The 20,179-nt window shown below is 42.1% G+C and overlaps 1 protein-coding gene and 1 long non-coding RNA gene across 2 annotated transcripts in view; one reads left to right on the top strand and one right to left on the bottom strand.

The window, feature by feature from the left end:
* LOC142776345 (uncharacterized) overlaps positions 1–20,179 on the top strand; it is a 266,778-nt gene that overhangs the window by 31,824 nt on the left and 214,775 nt on the right. The gene's annotated exons all lie outside the window — the stretch shown is intronic.
* LOC119161997 (nose resistant to fluoxetine protein 6) overlaps positions 1–20,179 on the bottom strand; it is a 118,932-nt gene that overhangs the window by 43,232 nt on the left and 55,521 nt on the right. The window contains exons 6-7 of the mRNA XM_037414484.2: positions 16,491–16,659; positions 4,166–4,248 (exon numbers count right to left, since the gene is read on the bottom strand). Coding sequence (XP_037270381.2) covers positions 4,166–4,248; positions 16,491–16,659 — 252 coding nt within the window. The remainder of the gene's footprint in view (positions 1–4,165; positions 4,249–16,490; positions 16,660–20,179) is intronic.

The raw sequence follows: 20,179 nt of genomic DNA, 5'->3' as shown, positions 1-20,179 counted from the left end.
TATCTAAATCATGCAGAGAAACTGTTCCTACTTATTTGCTTTGTTTGTGCAGTTTTTATTTGTACTCTTTGGAACATCTGTCTTCATAGACACGAAGTTATTGAGCAGAATGTGTGCTGCTGCCAATATATGTTGGTCAGCACATTATCAGGATGATGAACATTGCAGGAGAAAAAAAAATCTTTCTTTCCACAACAATCTCTTGTGACCGATGCAAAGAGTGGGGCTGACTACTTTCCTCCGGCCTCTCTCGGATTGGTGCGTAGTCAGTCATATAGCTTAGGGCCTGGAAAAATATTACCACTGGAGCTATATTAAACCTTTCAGCCCCCGTGAGCATTTCTATTGCGCTGCCAGTTCTTGGATAAGTATATTTTTGTACCGGTTCTTAAATATTTTAGCTTGAAGTAGAGCTCACGCTCCTAAAATTCATTTAGGAAGGCGCTTTACCGTAAGTCTCGACACGCATCTAAATTTCAAGTAAACACACTTGGATAAGGTGCTAGCAAGACTGGTGCAAAACTATAACACCGCAATAAAGTGGTAGGAACACCGGGAAGAAAATATCTTGCACAAAACCAATGCATTAAGTAATGCAACAGCATTCCTTCCATTTTTGTCAATCAAGTGAACAGAATAACACAAGTTCGCGGTGATAATCACAAATAGCAAAATGTTTACCTACCCTGAAAAAAAATTACGCCTGTTCTGAAAACGTACTGCCATGCACGTTTATTATTTTAATGCCAGAACTTACGTCAACAAGTGAGAAGTACACAATACACCTCTATTTTAGAGAAAGAAAAAAACATGGTGAAGATGGGGTCATTGGAGCGACTTGGAAATATTTAGTATGGGTTCACGTACTTTCGGGTCACGAAGAAAACGGATGTCGACGTCAGCTTGATGAACGACGCACTCCCACTGCGTTCGTTGGTTGTCCTTAGAAAAGGAGAACACTCTCAACGTCGGTTCTTTTGCCGCGACAATTTGCAATGCAGCATCGCCCGACTGTTCCGATTTGCAGCCGTACAAATTGCGAATATTCAGTGCACAAAATGCATCACATATCCACGCTGCAATTCCCGGACACAGAAAAGACGGTGTTCTCGTGTCGTCAACAAGTGCACCAGCATGCCGCAAAGATGTTCGTCGGGCTTGGCCATTCATGTCTGTCGAGCAACGACAGCAAGCGTAGGTACGTCTCTGCAGCGGAACACACCGGTCTATATAGAGTGACGTCAGAGCTCAAGACAGATACAGTGAGAAGGCCTGAAATAATCTAGGTGGCATTGTTTGGTTAGGTCATGACAACGTTGTAAATTTGTGGCATCGCTTGTGTTGATACCACCGACGTGCACGCTGCCGGATTGTTTAGCTACTCGTCACCCACGGTCAAGTTTTTCGCCTGATGTAGAAATAGCAAGTTTCGTCTTAAAGCACTGTTTGGCTGTCTTCTCGCAAAATTGCAGCTGCCGCTGTGCAGGACAAGCGGTTTGCAGCAATTAGGCGGGATCATTAATTTTTATTGCGTTTTTAAGCAACACTACCACATATAGCCAAATTTTCTACCAGAATAATTCATGGATTGCAAGTGGCAGCTGAAGAAGGATGCAGTAACGTCAGTTTTTCCAATCTATTTTACAGGCGTGCGTGCTGACGTAACAACTGAACAAAGCATGCGGAGTGTAACAAAACAGAACAGTGCTGCGTCTGCACAGTCAACGAACGCATGTACCATCGCAACGATGCTTTATGATCACCGGGCAGTGCGACGTCGACATGAGGTCATGAAGCTAAAGCACAGCACTCCGTGTACACGACATGCGGTACCAGTGAAAGAACTGATAGTCATTCTGTATTGTGTCACATTGAATGCGCGCACAAAGCTGAACAGGCTGGAAGCCCATGTGAGAGAACCAGATTGACTACCTCTATTTTCCTGACTACCAAAAAAGCAAGTTAAAGACAAACTAAAGATACCTGAGAAGCCAGATACTGAGACTATACAAGAAACAACAAGTACAAAGAACACTTTAAGAAACTGACAACAGGTTTCATTCTCCACACCTATCACATCGGTTGACGAATCCACTTTACGACTTCAAAGTTGATTAGCAGCGTCTTTTCTTACACATCGGCCAGTGTCGCTGAAATCGCACATGTGCAGCTGCTTTAAACATCATCATAATCAGCCTGACTACACTCACTGCTGGGCAAAGGCGTCTCTCATGATACGCCCATCAACCAGGTCTTGCGCCTTCTACTGCCACGTTATACCTAAGAATTTTTTATTCTCATCGGTTCACCTAAGTTTGTCTCCCCTTTGTGCGGTTGCCTTCTCTGGGAATCCAGTCAGTTACCCTTAGTGACCAGCGGTTATCCTGCCTACATGCTACGATCTCGGCCCATGTCATTTTTTTTATTTCAGTAATGACATCTTTAACCCCAGTTTGTTCCCTGACCCACTCTGCTCTGTTCTTGCCTCTTTCGGTTACACATACCGATATCTTTTCCACTGATCGCTGCGTCATTTTCTATTTAACCTGAAACCTCTTTGTAAGCCTCCCGGTTTCTGCTCCGTAGGTAAGTACCGACAAGTGCAGGTGTTATATACCTTCTTCTTGAAACTTAGTGGGAGATTGCCATTCATGGTTTGAGAAGGGTCGCCGATTGTTGTTCACCCAATTCTTATTTTTCTAGCTGTTTCTCTCTCATGGTTTGGCTCCACGGTTGATTGATTGATTTGTGGGGTTTAACGTCCCAAAACCACCATTTTATTATGAGAGACGCCGTAGTGGAGGACTCCGGAAATTTTGACCACCTGGGGTTCTTTAACGTGCACCCAAATCTGAGTACACGGGCCTACAACATTTCCGCCTCCATCGGAAATGCAGCCGCCGCAGCCGGGAATCGAACCCGCGACCTGCGGGTCAGCAGCCGAGAACCTTAGCCACTAGACCACCGCGGCGGGGCTTGGCTCCACGGTTACTACCTGTCCTATGTAGATATATTTACAACTTCCACCGCCTATGCATCTATCGCAAAGCGCAATTTTCTGCCGAGACTGTTACAAATTACTTTTGTTTTGTGCACATAGAATTTCGAACCTATTTGGCTGCTTTGCGTGTTCAGTTCAGTTATTATGAACTGTAATTTCTCCCGTGAACTACTCGTCCATGGTTATCACTGAATCACAGGTTACTAAGGTACTCTCCAAAAACTCCTGTTCTTAACTTTTCCCAATCTTAGAACCAGAAGACTTCCAGTGAACACGCGGTGATTAACATTGGAGAGATAGTGTCTTCATGCCTTACACCCTTTTTAATTGTGATTCTGTCGCTTTTGAAGGAGAACCATGGTGGCTACAGATCCACTGTAGATTTTTTCCAGTTTGTATACGTAGGGTACGTCAATCCCTTGGCTCCGCAGTGCCTGAATCGATGCTGATTACTCGACTGCGTCAAACACCTTCTCCTATTCTAAGAAAGCTACGTAAAAAGATTGGGTGTGCTCCGTGCATTTCTCTATTACCTGATTGATAGTAAAGTACGGTCTATTGTGAAGTAGCCATTAAGAAATGCTGCTTGGTCCTTTGGTTGATTGAACGGCAGTATTGCCCTAAATTTATTTGCTAATATTTTTGTAAATTGTTTGTAGGGAACAAACAATAAGCTTAACAGCTTGTAATTTTTTAAGTCCTTGACATCTCCTTTTTTATATAACTAAAAAATTTGTTGTTCTTTCAAGATTCTGGTACCCTTCCTGACAAGAGACACTTCGTTTATAAGGTGGCCAGTTTTTCTTTCTAACACAATTTCCCCGCCATCTTTCAGCAGGTCCGTTGTTACCTTATCCTCACCAGCAGCTTTGCCTCTTTGCATTTTTTCTGGGGTTTTCTTACTTCCCTGGTCTTTACTGGGAGAATAGGTTTCATTTGCTCGGATAACTCATGTAAGCTGAAGTTAACTGACAGACCTTTTTGTTACAAAATAGCGAGTAATACTGGTTTTATCTTAGAAAGATTATGCACCAGCACTTTGCAAATACGAACTGAAGTCTATTTCTACTACGATTCATTTTAAGCTAAAGCGCAACACAAAGATTATATTATGATGTAGAAATGATATCTCTGCCAAATATTTTGAATATTGAGTTCACTTACGTTCGAAATGTCTGTATTACAGCCACTGCTACGATGAAGAGCTGGAAATCAGCGGAGAGGTACCACAAGTGTGTCATGATGCGCTGCGAAAGTAAGAATGCGGTTACATGGCTGCCGTGAGCTTTATGCTCTTTTCAGAAGGACCAATATTTGCGGTTATTACTAGTAAAACTATGTCTAACTGAAAGAAGGCGGAGCAACTAAATGCTTGCACTGTTATCACGTTTTACTGTGATAAAGAACGGTTCTTTTCTGGTTGAATGTAAGCGTAAAGGTTGAAGTAACAGACAGGATGCAAATAACTTCACTGTATTATGGAACATATAATGTATTCAGTCTCATTTCATGGCCAATGACAACTGCTAGGTTTAAGAGACATTTTCCAGATCACTCCTGGAGATATTTCTTACCCGGCAAGAATACCAGATAAGAAACCCATCACGGTAATAAACAGTTAGCATACTTACAATAAATATCTGCCCAGCCAAATATAGAACCGCATAACGGCCGCATCTCATGCAAGCTACATAGACGGGCTTCTTAGGTTTCTTGACAGAGGAACGAGTTCTTTTATATTCTCTCAGAGGATTTACATCATTGCAGTTAAAAGCCATTAATGCATCTGCTGGTGAGCCATGAGTGAGTATACAGCAGACTAGCTGCACGTATGACATGGACAGATTATTCATTGCTTCATTAGTGCCATGGAGGGGCTGTCACTTGAGCGTTAAAGCAGTTAAGGCTAAAGAAGTGTGTTGAGAACCATGTGCATGTTTTTAACACACTGTAGAGATATGGCTCGTAATCTTTTTTTTTGGGTGGCCGCCTAGGGAAAAATTTTGCGCGTAAACAGGGGTCGAAATAACAGAAACACTATGGGCTCAAAGTTTCCATGGAGAGAACTTTCAGTCAGTCCGAATGCTATAACCATGTCATCACTAGAGCATACTGGCCGTTGACAAAGGCTTACGAAGGGAGAGTTTTGCGAATTCAGCCACGACGTTTGCGCGAATTTCTCGTTAAGAATAATTTTAGGTGAAACGCTGTTCAAAATGGAAATGAGGATTTCGTAGCGGTAATTGTCCGTAGTTTTATTATGACAATGTAGAAATGAGGAAAATGAAAATGTCTGCTGACAGCCTTTGTTTGTCTATGTACAAACATAGGCAACTCAAGTGTGGTTAGCAATGAGGTCAGTCATGAAAGCTGAAAAAGGCAGAGAGCGAGGTCATGATCATGCAAGGGACAAGGTGGACAGCTATATCCAGAAATTATAAAAGCGGCAATGTCCACATAAATAACGTTTGTTCATTAATGCATACCACACACTTTTGCTTGAACGAGCATCAAGTAAAATAAAATACCAACGAGCCCAATTGGAACCATCAAAAACTTCATTTTGCAGTCATTTCATGCAGAATAACGAGCTTCTTGCGCTGTTGCATAAATTATACTGTTCGCGTTTATTGTGCGACTTTTCACAAAGTGACTCAATTTACTAGTTCCTAGGCAATAATATAAATGAGTACTGCGTGAGCGGCGTGCATAGAAACAATGCTTTTGGGATTGTAATAAATTGTCACTTTCAGAAGCGTTTTTTGTGTATTGAGTGAGTTCCAGAACAAGAAATTCCCGAGCCTCATTTGCTATTTAGTGCTGAGAAATAATGCATAGAAGTTTCCCGATATTCTATTTCTAACGTAGTTAAGTGCAAAGCATCCTTGAGGCACAGCGCTTGCAATTTTTTCTTCACTTTCAAATATAATTTAAAAGGAGACGATACAGAAAAAAGTATTTGTTTTAATGTGTAGCGTACATTGTCTGTTATGTTAACGGCAAGCCGTTTGTATAAATTATACATCTTGTCGCAATCCTCTGAGCTTCGAAGGTTTAGCGCGTTTTCCTTATCAGTGGCGAGATTGCGTGATGGGCTCACATTGGGTGCACTCTAAAGGTCTTGGCCTCTTCGAAGCTCCACTTCATCAAAGCTTGGTCTCTCCTGCGTGCGCGCTGATCGGTCTCGTAATTCGGGAAAAAAACTAAGGTCACTTTGTACGCTGCCACTGCCACGTTTCCGAAAAGAAGACGCTGCTGACATAAGACGCGAGAAGAATTGCGGCACTTTAGCGCTTGTCCTGAGTATACTTGTGTGCTCATTTCGTGCATCTTTCGGTTTGAAGAGCGCGCTTTAAGTGCCGAGCTGTGACAGTCGCTAGACCGCGCTTGTCTTTTGGATATCAACTTCGTGAGTGCTTTGTGCTTGAAGTGCGTGCTGAAAGTTTCGAGCGGCTTGCTGTTCTAAACGTGACTGCGATTAGTTGATCTTGCTGAAACAATGCACACTGAACGTTCAACTACCCCTCTGAAGACATGTTTCACTTTCTGTTATACTGATTTCTAGACAGGGAGCTTACTGACGGTTTTTTTTATTACCCTTACTTTTCAGCGCAATTTGTGTGCCCCTAAATTGTTATTGTTAAATAGATTGCTCCACATATCACTAACAAAATCGCAAATAACTCGCTAGAAATTGTGTATAAGACATTTTAATGAAGCAGAAAGACCACACTGCAAGAAGTTTTAAAATTTTACGCACACGCCAATGGCTTACTTTACGTTCATATTAATTATAGAAGTTATATTTAGTTATAAAGACAATAAACGTCTGCACTCATTACAAAATGTGGGGAAAATATAACCTTATATAGCAATCAGAAGTACACAAGATATTAATGACCATATTTTAGCTGTTGGCATAAATTGCATCTTGAGGAAATAGATTTCATACATGGAAATAAAAGCTAATTTATGAGACAATGATAAGCTTTTATTTCGAAATTGTTTTATATTCAGGTCCACCATGGCTCCGCTGACATACTTCTGTCACGAATACAGCACTCCGAAATATATAGTAACAGAGTGAAAGGAAAAAATACGATAGGAAAATGCTTTCTTACCTGGCCTTGGAACCTATGACATATCACTCCGCAGCGCGTGGCACCAAAGCAGATGGTCACAAAACGCATTTTTTAGAGCATTCAAACGGAGACCTATTTAATTACACCCTAAACTGTTTGGTCCTTCTCAGAATTCCACAATTTCAGCTTGTTTTCGTCATCAGTAGTGAAACGGCATGACGTGTATGCTTTGATCACGCTTTAAAAGTCGTTTCCTCTAGCATTTTGCTGTGCGCTTGGACCTGGTCTCTCGTTTACGTGCGCTTATTTTGGGATTCTGCTGAGCACGATGACCATTTCGCTCGCTGCCGGCTGCCGCGGCCGCGTTTACGAAAACAGCGCACTGCTCATCCTTGATAAAATAGGAATTGTGATAGTGGTGTGCACTTGTCCTGTGTAGCCTTCGCGTTCTCTTCGTGCGCCAATCTTTCTGTTTGAGCAGCGTGCTTTGTGTGTCAAGCTGACAATTTTTAGACCACGCTCGCGTTGTATATAGTCATTTCATGCGTGTTTTCTGCTTAGGCTTCGTGCTACAAGTTTGAGCTGCTTGCCTTTCTTCGTGTGACAACGATTTGTTGCTGTAGCATTCATTGATTACGCCTTCTGTTGAAACAATGCACAATAGCTGCTCAACTGCCTTTGTGAGCCACCTTTCACTTCCGTGTTATATCAATTCCTAGAAAGAGGACACCCACCTTTTTTTAATAACTTTGTGTATTTAACTTTGTGTATTCATAAAGTTAAGTACAACGTTCAATTGCGAGCTTGGGAACCAAGGTTCTTTTGACGATGTGGCTATACTTATCTTCTCATACAGACGTTATCGCACGCAACCAGGCAAGAGTTTTCAGATGACTCTAGGGAATGGGATATGTTAAGCGTTCAATAGCCACCTCCTGCTCTAGAAAAGAAATTTTAGGCTACTTCCAAGTTTAATACCAACCTTGAATTTCTTTGCATGAGAGTGCAAAAACTAAGCTTTTGAAAGCTATAAAACAAAAAATAAAACCTTGAAAAAAGAACATGTGACTTCCAAGTAGCATCAACCCTTAAAATTGCGTTCCGCGATTAGATTTCTGTAAAATGAGGCCGCATGCAAATAATTTATTTCGATTGCGAATCATGTGCAGAAAAGATTGCAAATTATGCACAATATGCAGGTGCTAAATTCTACTTTGAGAGCTAGAAACACTCCTTGGCCGCCTTGTTTTGGCACCGCATACAACGACATTGGCTGGGATGAAAAAGGTATTGATAGGTTCGTGCGAACTTTGATGTTTAATAAATCCGATGCCGCTGTTCGACTAGCCTGTGTAATGCTGTCCCTCCATCTGCACCGCTCCCCTCGACGCAGCTGTTGAAATGGTGCCAAGTACGTGACGCCTTTCTAGCAGTGTGCGATGACGTCTCTCACCCTCGCCTGTCACGCACTCGCCGCATGTCAGCTCGTTCTCGCTTCACCCTCTCCATCACTCGCAGCGCTCGAGCCCACTTCACAAGTGGAAATTATCTCACCAGAGCCACCTCTCTCCATCTGTGGATGAGAAGAAGCCACGAGTGGGTGGGTGCGCGCGCTTTGCGCACCTACAATGGGGACCGCGCCACGCTGCTTGCCTAGCGATCACGCCGACGGGCGCATGGCGTCGTGGCATAACTACCCCGTCTCACGACCCTGGGGGGGGGGGAGGACATGCTGGACAGATGTATGGATGATGATGGATTACAGTTCAAGTTCAAGTTTATTTTTTCTCAGGGTATTATAAAATAGAAGAAAGTACACAGGAAGAGGTCCCACTATTAAAAACTGTAGTGGGTCCTCTTGTTATTTATTACAGAACAAAGTAAATATGCAACGGTAGTAAACAGAAATGTATACCAAATTTATATATTGCTTGAAATGACAAAGATGCCGTGGTAGCACAAGGTTGCATTGCATATAACTCAAGCGAAAATAAAATGCGCTGAAAGGATGGCGATTAGAAAGAGCGAATGAACCGACAAATCAAAAAGTTCAAGTTCTCTCAAAATGAAAAAATCAGTAGTATTTACAGAGAAACCACATAGGCTTTTAATAATCATTGTTATAATGACTGTGAAAGTGATTCTTTTAAGAGAACTGGTAGATCATTATACAGTTTGACGCTTACAAGACCGAAAGTTGGTTTTAGCAGTTGCCTCGTGATTTCGGAAATAATATGTTGTTTTTTCGAAGAAATTCCAGTACTATTTGGATAAGCAAGACTGTTTTGACACATGACAAAGTAAATGCTGATTCTTGAGCATGCGATAAATGACAATACCGTGATATTATGAGATAAGCTTACTTATTGTGAGCAGATTTAACTCGGTAAAGTTGCACGTAATATGTGCATTGTAAGGAGCCGAAGTAATAATGCGAACAGCGTTATTTTGGATGTGTTGCAAAAGAGCTATATGACAGTGATATGTGAGAGCTCATGACGCTATACAATAATTTACATGACTCAAGTTAAAAGCATAGTATAATATCAAGAGAGTGTGCCTTTGAAAGTAATATCTCGCCTTTATGAGAACTCTGACGCCATATGTGGATTTCTTCTTTAGGAATTTGATGTGAATGTTAAATATGAAAAAAAAATGAATCAAGTTGAATATTTCAAAATGATCATTAAAGATGCTGGTATGGGGTTGGATCCTGAGTACAGTGGAACAATATCAGATCGATGTTTACTGTGTGAACTAAAAAACATATATTTTGTCTTTTGTGTGTTCATAAGCATTTGTTTTCTACACCAACAAATGATGTTATTTAGCTCAAAGATCAATCTGTCTGTTAATGCACTTATGTCGTTATCAGAGGTATCATCCACATACAGAAGACATGTAGTAGAAGTGAGACAGTTCGAAAAATCACACACACCCACACACACACACACACACACACACACACACACACACACATATATATATATATATATATATATATATATATATATATATATATATATATATATATATATATATATATATATATATATATATATATATATATATATATATATATATGAGAAATAACAGTGGTCCGATTGTACGTTCTACTAGTGTTAATTATTTGCACGTTAGACAGTACTTCTGAAATGCAAACCTGTTGTTGTCGATTCCGTAGGTAGCTGCGCAGAAGCTCCAATGATGGTCCTGTTATGCCGTAAGCGTTGAGTTGAGATTAGAAAAAAGAAGGCTGTGATGTAGAGAGTCAAATGCTTTTGAAGAATTGATAAAAAACATATCCCACATATCTGCCTTGGTCAATTTCCGATTTGATATTATCAGTGAGTGTGATTGAAGCTAAATCGGTAGAATATGTGCGATCAAAACCAAATTGTCTTTGCGTTATTAGTTTAAACTTCTTCAAATATTTAAAAAGCCGTTTTTCAATCAGTTTTTCGAGAACATTACTAAAACACGGCTATAGGTCTGTATAAAGATTGAGGTCTGTAGATATGGGTCTGTAGACCTATGTCTCTATAAACAGATATAGGTCTGTAGTTTTCTAATATAGTCGCGTCTGCTTCTTTATACAAAGGAATTATTTTTACCTCTTCATGTCGTGGGGAAACACTGAAGTTATAAAAATTAAATTGACAATGGTACAGAACTCTTCGCTTATGTTGTCAACAATATTCTTGATATGATCGCAACATATGGAATCTAAACCAGGACTACAGTTTTTAAGATTCATGATCGTATCAAGAACTTCGCTTGGGTCAGTTGGGAATAGATAAAATGACTGTGGCGTCAGGCGTAATATGACCGTGTCGTTAACTGCAGGAATATCGGGAACAGAAGCGAAAAGTTGCTGAAAGCGCCTGATTATCAGTAGGGTTTGTTTGTGCACAATCTTGAATTTTCGCCACGCATTCCGTAATACTATTTTTATTTAAAAACGTATTAGGTATCTGCGATTGTTTTCGGGAATCATGCCCAGTTTTAATTATCAAACTTTCATAGTAAATTTTCATCGCTTTTTTGATGAGATGTGTTTGCAAAGTGCAAAACTTCTTGTAGCGAACCTTAGGTGATTGGTTAAATGCCCGATGCTGACATTTGCGATATATGTTTTTATTTCACGCATGCTTTTTATTAAACCTGATGTATGCCAGGAATTTGAGGGAGAAACGATGTGTTTGTGGCACTTGACCACCCTTGTAGATGACGATAAAGTCCTTGATTAGGTTAACGAGTTTTCCGTAAGAAGTCTCAGCATCAATCAACGCTTTTACGAGTGACCAGTCTGATCTCGTGGCTATCTTTTGTAATGGTCGTTATGAAATACTGATTTCTTGTACATAGCTTTGGAGGCACGAATAAAGCGTTGAAAACTCAACACAATTGGAAAATTGTCTGTTATATTGCTTCTGACAAAAAAAAATCCTCGGGGCTATGAAGAAGGTTTGTTAGCGCATGATAAATGAGACCGCTTGAATTAGTAGCATTTCTAGTGGGTAGATGAAATAACTCGACGCCGTACCCATGGCTTATGTTAACGTACTTTCTGCTGTAACAACTACATTCATCTTGAGTATTGATAAATAATATCTCAAACAAAGACGTTATTCTTGTTTTCATTTGAAACAGCATGCAGTAGATTGTCAGGAATGGCAAAATGTGGTCACGCTTGAACCTGGTGACCGGTGGATGCAGCAAAAAATATTGCTTTTTTAACCGGTATCAAACTATGACTTATTTATTTTATTGCACACTGTTTCACAGTCCGGCATGTCAGGGTTTAAGTCAAATCTGCGTATACACCCAATATCTCGAGAAATGAAGATAGCAGTGCCACCATGGCTAGATGATACGCGATGATAGTACTCCGGAGCGTACGAAGGAAAAGAAAAGAAGTTTTTATCTTTATCGCTTAGCCATGTTTCATTAACACGCACCAGTGAAAATGGGTTAGGAAACTATGATAAGAACAGGTTGAATCCACCGTAGTGTCTTTTTAAGCTTCTCTCATAAATATAGATAACTGTACAACATGAAATTGACAACAAAGGTGCTAGTTCTTTTGAATCAATGTAACTAATAGTAGAAAAGCCAAAACCAAAATGCTTTTACGCATGCTTAGTGAAGATTTTCAGATCACCCTCGTCTCTGATGCGAAAAACCCTGCTATCTGCGTTCTTCCTTTGCTTCAATAGGCAGTCATCTGTCCACAAGAACTGCCAACGTTTTTTTTTCTTTTTTCAGAGACAGAGTCTTCGCAAACATTTTGTTGTTTTCCTGCGTCAGATGGTCGTTGACATACATAGGCCTAGATTGTGCTCCACAGAAAGCGATGTCATGAGTCTGAGGGCGCGCCTTTCGTGCCTTTCTTATAAACTCTGCTTTCTTAACCCTCGAAGTGAATCTTGCAATCAGGTTCTTCGCATCAGAAACAGAGGGAACTCTATGACCAATATCTATGTTGTCCTGCAACATAGGGCAATAGTTTCATTCCCAACAGCTTCAAAATTTGCGACACAATCTCCACCTTGAGTAGAGGGCGCGCCCTTCAGTTCAACGTTGTTCTTGCGAGAGTATTACTCAAGCTCATTAACTCCATTTTCTAGAGCAGCATTTTCATTTGCTAGAGAAAATTTTGTACTTTTCAGTTTCTCATTTTCGGAGTTCACACTCTGAACAGTTTCTATATTGTACGCGAGGTCACCTGGAATTCATTCATGTCATTTTTAATGGCTTTAGTGAACCTTTGAGGTTCTGTGGACACCTTCAGTTTAACGCTTTAAAGGACTTGTTCTACAAGGCTAGACAGTTTCCCCTGCAAAACGTTTTTCCAGCGCGTCAAGACGTTTCGCGAGCTCAACTTTCGAGGGCATGATAAATAAAAGATCAACACTTTCGTAGTGGCGGAAGTGGCATTATACCACAACTTAACAAAGAAAAAATTACTCCCACCTGTTCAGGGAACAGGAAAGCTTTGAAAGGTGCTCGTTCGTAGTTCACTAGAGAATGCGCTGTAGACCACCTCGAGGTGAATGGGCACTGGATCAGCGCTTGCGATATCGGTGCAGAAAACAGAGAAGCTTAGAAACGTGCCTGACCCTGCTGTCAATGCTCCAGATGAGATACCTTTTTTGTAGGGGCGGAAGAAGACTACATTCCCGTTCAACACACAGAACACTGTGATCAGGTTCGAGTCCGCTGGGGAATGCACTATAGACCACTTCGAGGTGAAGTCACACTGGATCAGCGCTTGCGATATCTGTACAGGGAACAGACAAGCTTAGAAACGTGCTCGTTCACAGTTGCAGTCGCCGCCGCTTGAAGTTACGTGAGACTCTGTGACAAAGCACCTGCGGGCGCCACGTCTCCTTCCTATCTGACAACAACATGCTTCCCGTTAGTGTGCGCGTGCCTTTCCCGGCTGTCGCCTGTGTTTCGAGGGTTAGGGAAGCCGATTGAGTTCGCGAACGCCGACGTCATCACCGACGAGGCACAAGCCAGGGAAGCCGAATGCTAGCATTGGCAGTGGAAGACCTGCGACACCGACGAGGTGTGGGCCAAAAACACCAATCGCGATCGAGAATACAGACGGCGCGTGAGTAACACCGACGCGACGGGAGCTAAGGAAGTCGACTGCAAGTGTAATCAACGTGTCCCTTTTCCCCTGTCTTTTCATTTCAAACAGGCGTTTACTAGAGTTAACGCTACAACAACTTTCGCTTTAAACCATTCTTCCGGCACCCGCGCCAACACCTGTTTCAACCGGGTCAACGCCGTGTGCACCGATGCTGCTGGAGGCAAATTCCAACCGGCACGTTTCCAAATTTGCACATCCTGAGTAAAATGCACCCCTCGGCATACTCTCCTCTCTGCCCATGGTGTTCAGCTAAAGCCACTCTGTACCACGTCACGTGGGAGTGTCAGGCCATTACAGCCTTACAACCAGTACAAAATCCAACAGCGGAGCGATGGGAGGAGCTGCTGGCCAGCGAAAACCTGGAAGATCAATTGAGTCTGATCAACCGGGCCCGCAGAGCGGCTGCTGCAAGCGGAGCCCTGGACTAAGGGCCCCCCCACCGCAAGCCAAGCATGTCCGACTACTCGGAGCTTCTCCGCAGAAAATTTCATGTAATTAAATAAATAAATATGTTTCCACCACCACCACCGATGCTGCTTCCCTTCTCTTCAGGGTTTCTTTCTGGAAAATAGTTTTTTTAGTACTTTTAAGGTACATGTAATTACACCTCAGAAGAAATCCCAAAAAGCTGAATGGTTTCAAAAAGTGTTATATGGTTAAAAATGTTAAAGAGTCAAAGTGTTTCCCCCAAATTCACACGCGCCTCGCTATGCACTGCGTCATAGACCGCCTCAAGCATACACGACAATTCGGAGTTCTGGCCTTCAGAATATGATGTTGGGTGGTCGGAATAATGCGTGAACCCTCACTGGCCCGACTTGTCAGTGACAATGGTATCACTAGGCCATTTATTTTCATCGAAAAATTAAACTGCTTGTGACATTACCTTTGTTTACCATAGCACGACGTTGAATCATTACCACGTAAACGTGATATTGTGACGTGCGTTTGTTGTTTTCAGTTTTCCTTTATTTCGTTTACGCCCACACGGACTGTCAGTAATGCTCAGCACAGATCGTATTTCAGCGTTGGATAAGCTCAACGATGACAATAGATCGTCTCGCTAACAATTCGCGCGAGAAACGAACTATGAAACGTGTTCCACTAATCCCGCGACCACTGTTTATAAGGCTGAGAATTTCAACGCGTGTTGTACAAAAACGGCGCTTTCCAACAATTATCAGTTGATGGAAGCCCAACGCTCTGTTCAGTGCTATAGATGATAGTGTGTATTACTGTAATCTGACTTTTTGCTTATGGGTCACAAGTTCAGCAAAATAAACAGTTGTAATCAGTTCATGTTGGGCATACAGACTTTTGCCTTCATCCTTGTCATGACGACGTAAAAATGTTTATTATCCGCAAAACGCCACTCTGTATGCACATCTACGTCGTTTCCCGAGTGTTATCGCTCTCGTAATTGTATATGTGCTCTAGAGCTGAGTAAAATAAACCTATTTTACCTATTTTATCTATTTAATATTGTGACCTCCACAAGCCCGAGTCTTGATCAAATAATATATTTGTTATTATTCCTAATTGTCCCATGTTGCAAATTGGTTGTGTTGCCTACATTCTTTGAATATACCAAAAATACAGAGTAGAAGGAGTGCCTCATAACCTGTATATGCATTAAAAATGCGAAAACTTATTTTTATATATGGCTCTTCATACAGAGACAGTGACTCGAATAGTGCCAAGTGAACAGGCGAGTACTGGTACATGCTGCAGGAAATCAGATGAGTGGCAATAAATGAGACGTTATAAAGAAACGCTGATTCTGCATGAAGTCCCCTCAAATTTTTTTTCCAGAAGCAAGGTGAAGCAAGGTCAAGACACCCATGCAAGTTTGGGCATTCTTTAGCATTGATTCATAGAAATGAACGCTTACAAGTGTATGAGGCTACTTGCAAAATAAAAAAGTGTGTGAATAAATATCGCCAAGTCTACGTAGAAAAGCCAGCACATGTGCTGCGTGTATTTCTTACGTAGCTTTCACTGTGGCAGCCGTCAAAGCGAAGACTGGGAGAGCGGCTTTTCTAAAGCCCATTGTAAATTCTCAAGGTTAACTAAGTTGAGTATGCACGAAACGTAGGCATTATTCTATAAATTTTCATAATGTTTGTCTTTGAAGGAAACATTGAATATGCGATTATTCTTGAACCGGTGGAGAAGGAGAGTTTGCTAGAAATCTTTAAGCCATTATGTGAACATTGCGCAGCGCATAATGATAATGAATAATTGAAGGGGAGCCTGTTGTAATGGCTTAGGACTATGCAACTTACGAATCATTGCACAGTTCACATTGTGTGATGTTTGGCTGTTATTTTGGTCTCTTGGTATGCTATATAACACATGTTAACACGACTCTTTTCTGTAAAGTGTCTTTTCGCGAAGGAGATGCATGCACAGGCGTAGCTTGGTCGTAGAATACTCGACTGTCTCGTAGAGGCTCGTGGTTTATTAGCCGTCAGATCCTAGGTGTTTTTACTTCATTTCGTACAATTGCGGTAATGGTCACTGGTGGTGGCAGAAGTAGCAATGGAATACCTGGGCACGAAAATCGACTGTTGTTGTGATCCCCTAAGAGCTTTAATTTCAGTAAAATAGGAACGTGTGCACGATTATTTTGTTCAGTGTCATCATTGTGGGTGGCTCTTTCTCTGCTACAAGGGTTTACTGCGATGCCTATCAACTATTGAGGGTACAAAACTCACAACACACCATTAAGAGAGTTGATTCTTACCACTTCGTAGTTTTCCATTCTCCAGTTGTAGAATTGTCCGATCAAGTGCCACCACTGTTGTCGTACTTCAGCGTCGAACCTGTCGTAGAATTCTTTTGAGTAGGGTCCTGATGCGATCAGTGGCAGCAGGTAGATACACATGATCATAAAGAACGTTGGAATGGTGAACCTGTAAATATTTATTCGAAAAACGTTCTGAGTACCTTAAGTGCTCAGTTTAGCCAAAATTAAGTTCGTTGAATTGCTCATCATACAACAAATTAGCTTTTGATCACAGGTTATTAGTGAAGTGAATCATTAGAGCTTCGTAGAAAGCTTTTTAAATGCAGAGCACTTTTTAGCGAAGTTCGACAGCTTTTTGCGTATCTATCTATCTATCTATCTATCTATCTATCTATCTATCTATCTATCTATCTATCTATCTATCTATCTATCTATCTATCTATCTATTGGACTACCACTTTTAGCTCTCCAGGCTGTTTTGATAATGGTATCAATACCAAAATTGGTATGGCATAACATGACTGTATGACTAACATAAAATACTAGTCCTACTATGAGAATCTTTAGATGTAGTTCATGAATGTCATCATTTAGATTTCATGGTCTGGTGCTATTGCGGTGGTTTCGTTCCCATGTCCCGTTGCGAAACTGGTATGGTATGACAGGATTGGGGATTGGATAAACTTTTCTTTGGTCCTCCAAAACACAGATGAATGTGTTTCGGGCAGCTCCCACGCGGGGACTGAGATGCCAAGCTCCTCAGTCACCTCGCGGGCTTGGTGCACAGCCCAGAGCTGATCTGCCAAGGACGAGCTGCGGATTTCCTCCTCCCATCTGGCAGAGGTGATGTTCGATATATGAGCGAATTTGGTGCACTGCCAGAGCATGTGTTTTAATGAAGCTATTTACCCACAATGTGGACAAAGATTACTTGGGTATAGGTCAGGGTACATGATGTGTAACATTTTCATAGTAGGGTACATCCGCGTTTGCAAAAGCCCTAATGTAAGTGCTTGGGGCCGGGTTAGATTTTTTGTGAGGTGGAGGGAAAATCCTTCTAGACAGGTAGAAATGTTTAGTGAGCTCGTTATATGTTGTAAGAATTTCCCGGTTATCCCCTTCACCGGTAGAACGCATCCCCGGGGAGGCGCGGTAGGAGAGTTCTCGCGCCACCTCGTGTGCTGCTTCATTGAGATTGGGAGGGGAATCGTTGATTTGCCCAAGGTGAGCTGGGAACCAACTCAGAAGATGATGCGTTATGTTCTTGCCTTGCAGTATTCTCAGCGTTTGTTCAGAGACCGTTTCCTTGGCGAACGCCGGTAGTGCTGCCATAGAATCACTGTAGATGACTTCATTGTTATCCATCTTGAGTGCTAAGGCGATGGCCACCTGTTCCGCAATGATTGGGTCTTTCATCCTGACCGTCGCTGAGTTGACGACATGGCCAGCCCTATCGACCACCACTGCCACAAACGCTTTCCCATTGGCGTAGGAAGCCGCGTCAACAAATACGACCCCTCGTTCCTCGTTTGAGACTTGACGAAGTATAGTCTTGGCCCTCGCTACTCTTCTTCGGACGTTGTGTTCTGGATGCATGTTTCTTGGTATAGGAGACACCGTAATATTCTCCCTGATGTTGTCGGGGATATCATTGTAATTGCGTCTGATTGCCATTGGGTGTTGGCCCAGCTCCTGCATGATCATTCTCCCCGACCTTGTTGTAGAAAACCTTGAAAACTCTGCTCACTCTTGGGCTTCTGCTATTTCTTCGAGCATGTTGTGAATGCCAAGCTCAAGCAGACGCTCGGTGCTGGTATGTATGGGTAGGCCCAAGACCTTCTTGATAACTTTCCTGAGGAGCACATTCAGTGTCTCGGACTCTGCTCTTGACCAGTTGTGCATTGCTGCCTCGTACGTGAAATGGCTTAGAACAAACGCATGCATCAACCTGATGAGGTTGTCTTCCTTGATCCCATTTTTTTTGTTGGCCACTCTGCGTATGAGGTGCACCGCACTGTCTGTTTTCCAAGTTCACTTGACTATTGATTTGCTGTTGGCGCCGCTAGACTCTATCACCATGCCCAGGACTTTGATAGAGTCGACCCTCTGGATGGCATTCCCTTGATTTGTACGGAGGTGGATGTCTATCTGGTTTAACGGCTTCCATCCCCTGGGCTTCGGTCCCCGGCGTGCAGTCCGATACAGTAAATAGTCGACAAAGATAAATGACACGTCCAAGCATGATAATCATGATATACATGTGCTATACAACAAGACTTATGCCACGCTCATAGCGTACTCGCGGCTGTTTCGCAAGATCCACGTAGGCCAAATATGGTATCACATTACGTGAATAGATTAACATAAATGACACGTCTAAATATGATATTCATGATGTGCGTGTCATGCAAAACATGACTACATGCTACGCTCATTGCGAACTCGTGGCCATTTCACTATCTTGGCGTATACAAAATTTGGTATCACGTGACGTATATTTACGATGGTCAATGACACGTGCAAACATAATAATCATGACATGCATGTCATGTAAAACTTGACTACAAGCTACGCTCATAGCATGCTCGAGGTCTTCCGCTAGCTCCACATATGCCAAATATGGTATCACGTGACGTGAATAGACGACGAAGGTAAATGACGCGTCCAAACATGATAGAAAAAAACCAATACTTCTCCATGCGCAGCGCCCATTCGACGCCCTGTCTCACTACCCCCTCTTCTATCCAGAGTGTACTCGGCTCGTATCCAACAAAATGCAATGAGAGACGTTGTTTCTGTGGATTGCACTTGGCTTACATATTCACTCTATACATTTCCTAAGTCCTAGCCATGCAGATCCACGATTGTCGGTACAAATAAGAACAGCATGGACGCAACTGACGCAGCTTGGCCTCCAATGCCAAGCTCGCAGTGACATGCCGAGTCACAGTGCACTTCGGGATGAGCAAATCCTGATTCTGCGACTGAGAAGTTTCCAGAAGAATACAAATAAATCCTGGTAGTTCTTTAATCACTGTTAAACACACTTAGAGTGTTCGTCGGTAGGCTGGAGTCTCCACATGCTGAAGCCGTGCATCAGGCACTGGATGTTCTACGTGCAGTGCTTGAAAGCATTTAGTAGGCACAATGAACCGACAATTTACTGTAGAACATCTTACGCCCGGTGTCAAATATTATCGTACGAAGAGCCTAGTTTAAGCTCACGAGCATTTTCTATGTTGCCTTCTTTCTATGTTCGGTGTTTTTATCCCTTAATTTTCCTCCACTGCGTAGTATAGCAATACACACGCTCGTCTGCTTGACCTTACTGCCTTCCATTACTACTCCTCCAGCTCATGAAAAGTAAAAGCAGAACTAAAGGAGGTCACTGGTTTTGCGAAAATGCCAGTTCTTTCTGCGAGTGCGATGCAGAAGGCATCTTAACAAAACAGTGTCCAAGGTGTTCTATACATAATGCCTCATGAATTTTGCGAGAAATTTTGTCTCAGTATTTACTAATCATGATAGTCTGGTCAAGAAAGGCAGAACAACTGGAAGTTTAACAATATCAGGGCATGTTTCTTTCCAACAATCGCTTCATACTGTTGTCGTGTTCTCGAAAGCAATTATTAACACATTGGCCAGTTTGGCCAGTGTATGCACGTTCACATAAGAGTGATATCTTG

Source organism: Rhipicephalus microplus, chromosome X (assembly GCF_043290135.1).
Source record: "Rhipicephalus microplus isolate Deutch F79 chromosome X, USDA_Rmic, whole genome shotgun sequence".
NCBI lineage: Eukaryota > Metazoa > Arthropoda > Arachnida > Ixodida > Ixodidae > Rhipicephalus > Rhipicephalus microplus.
The sequence above is the reverse complement of the archived record's forward strand: the minus strand, read 5'-3'. Positions and strand labels throughout refer to the sequence as shown.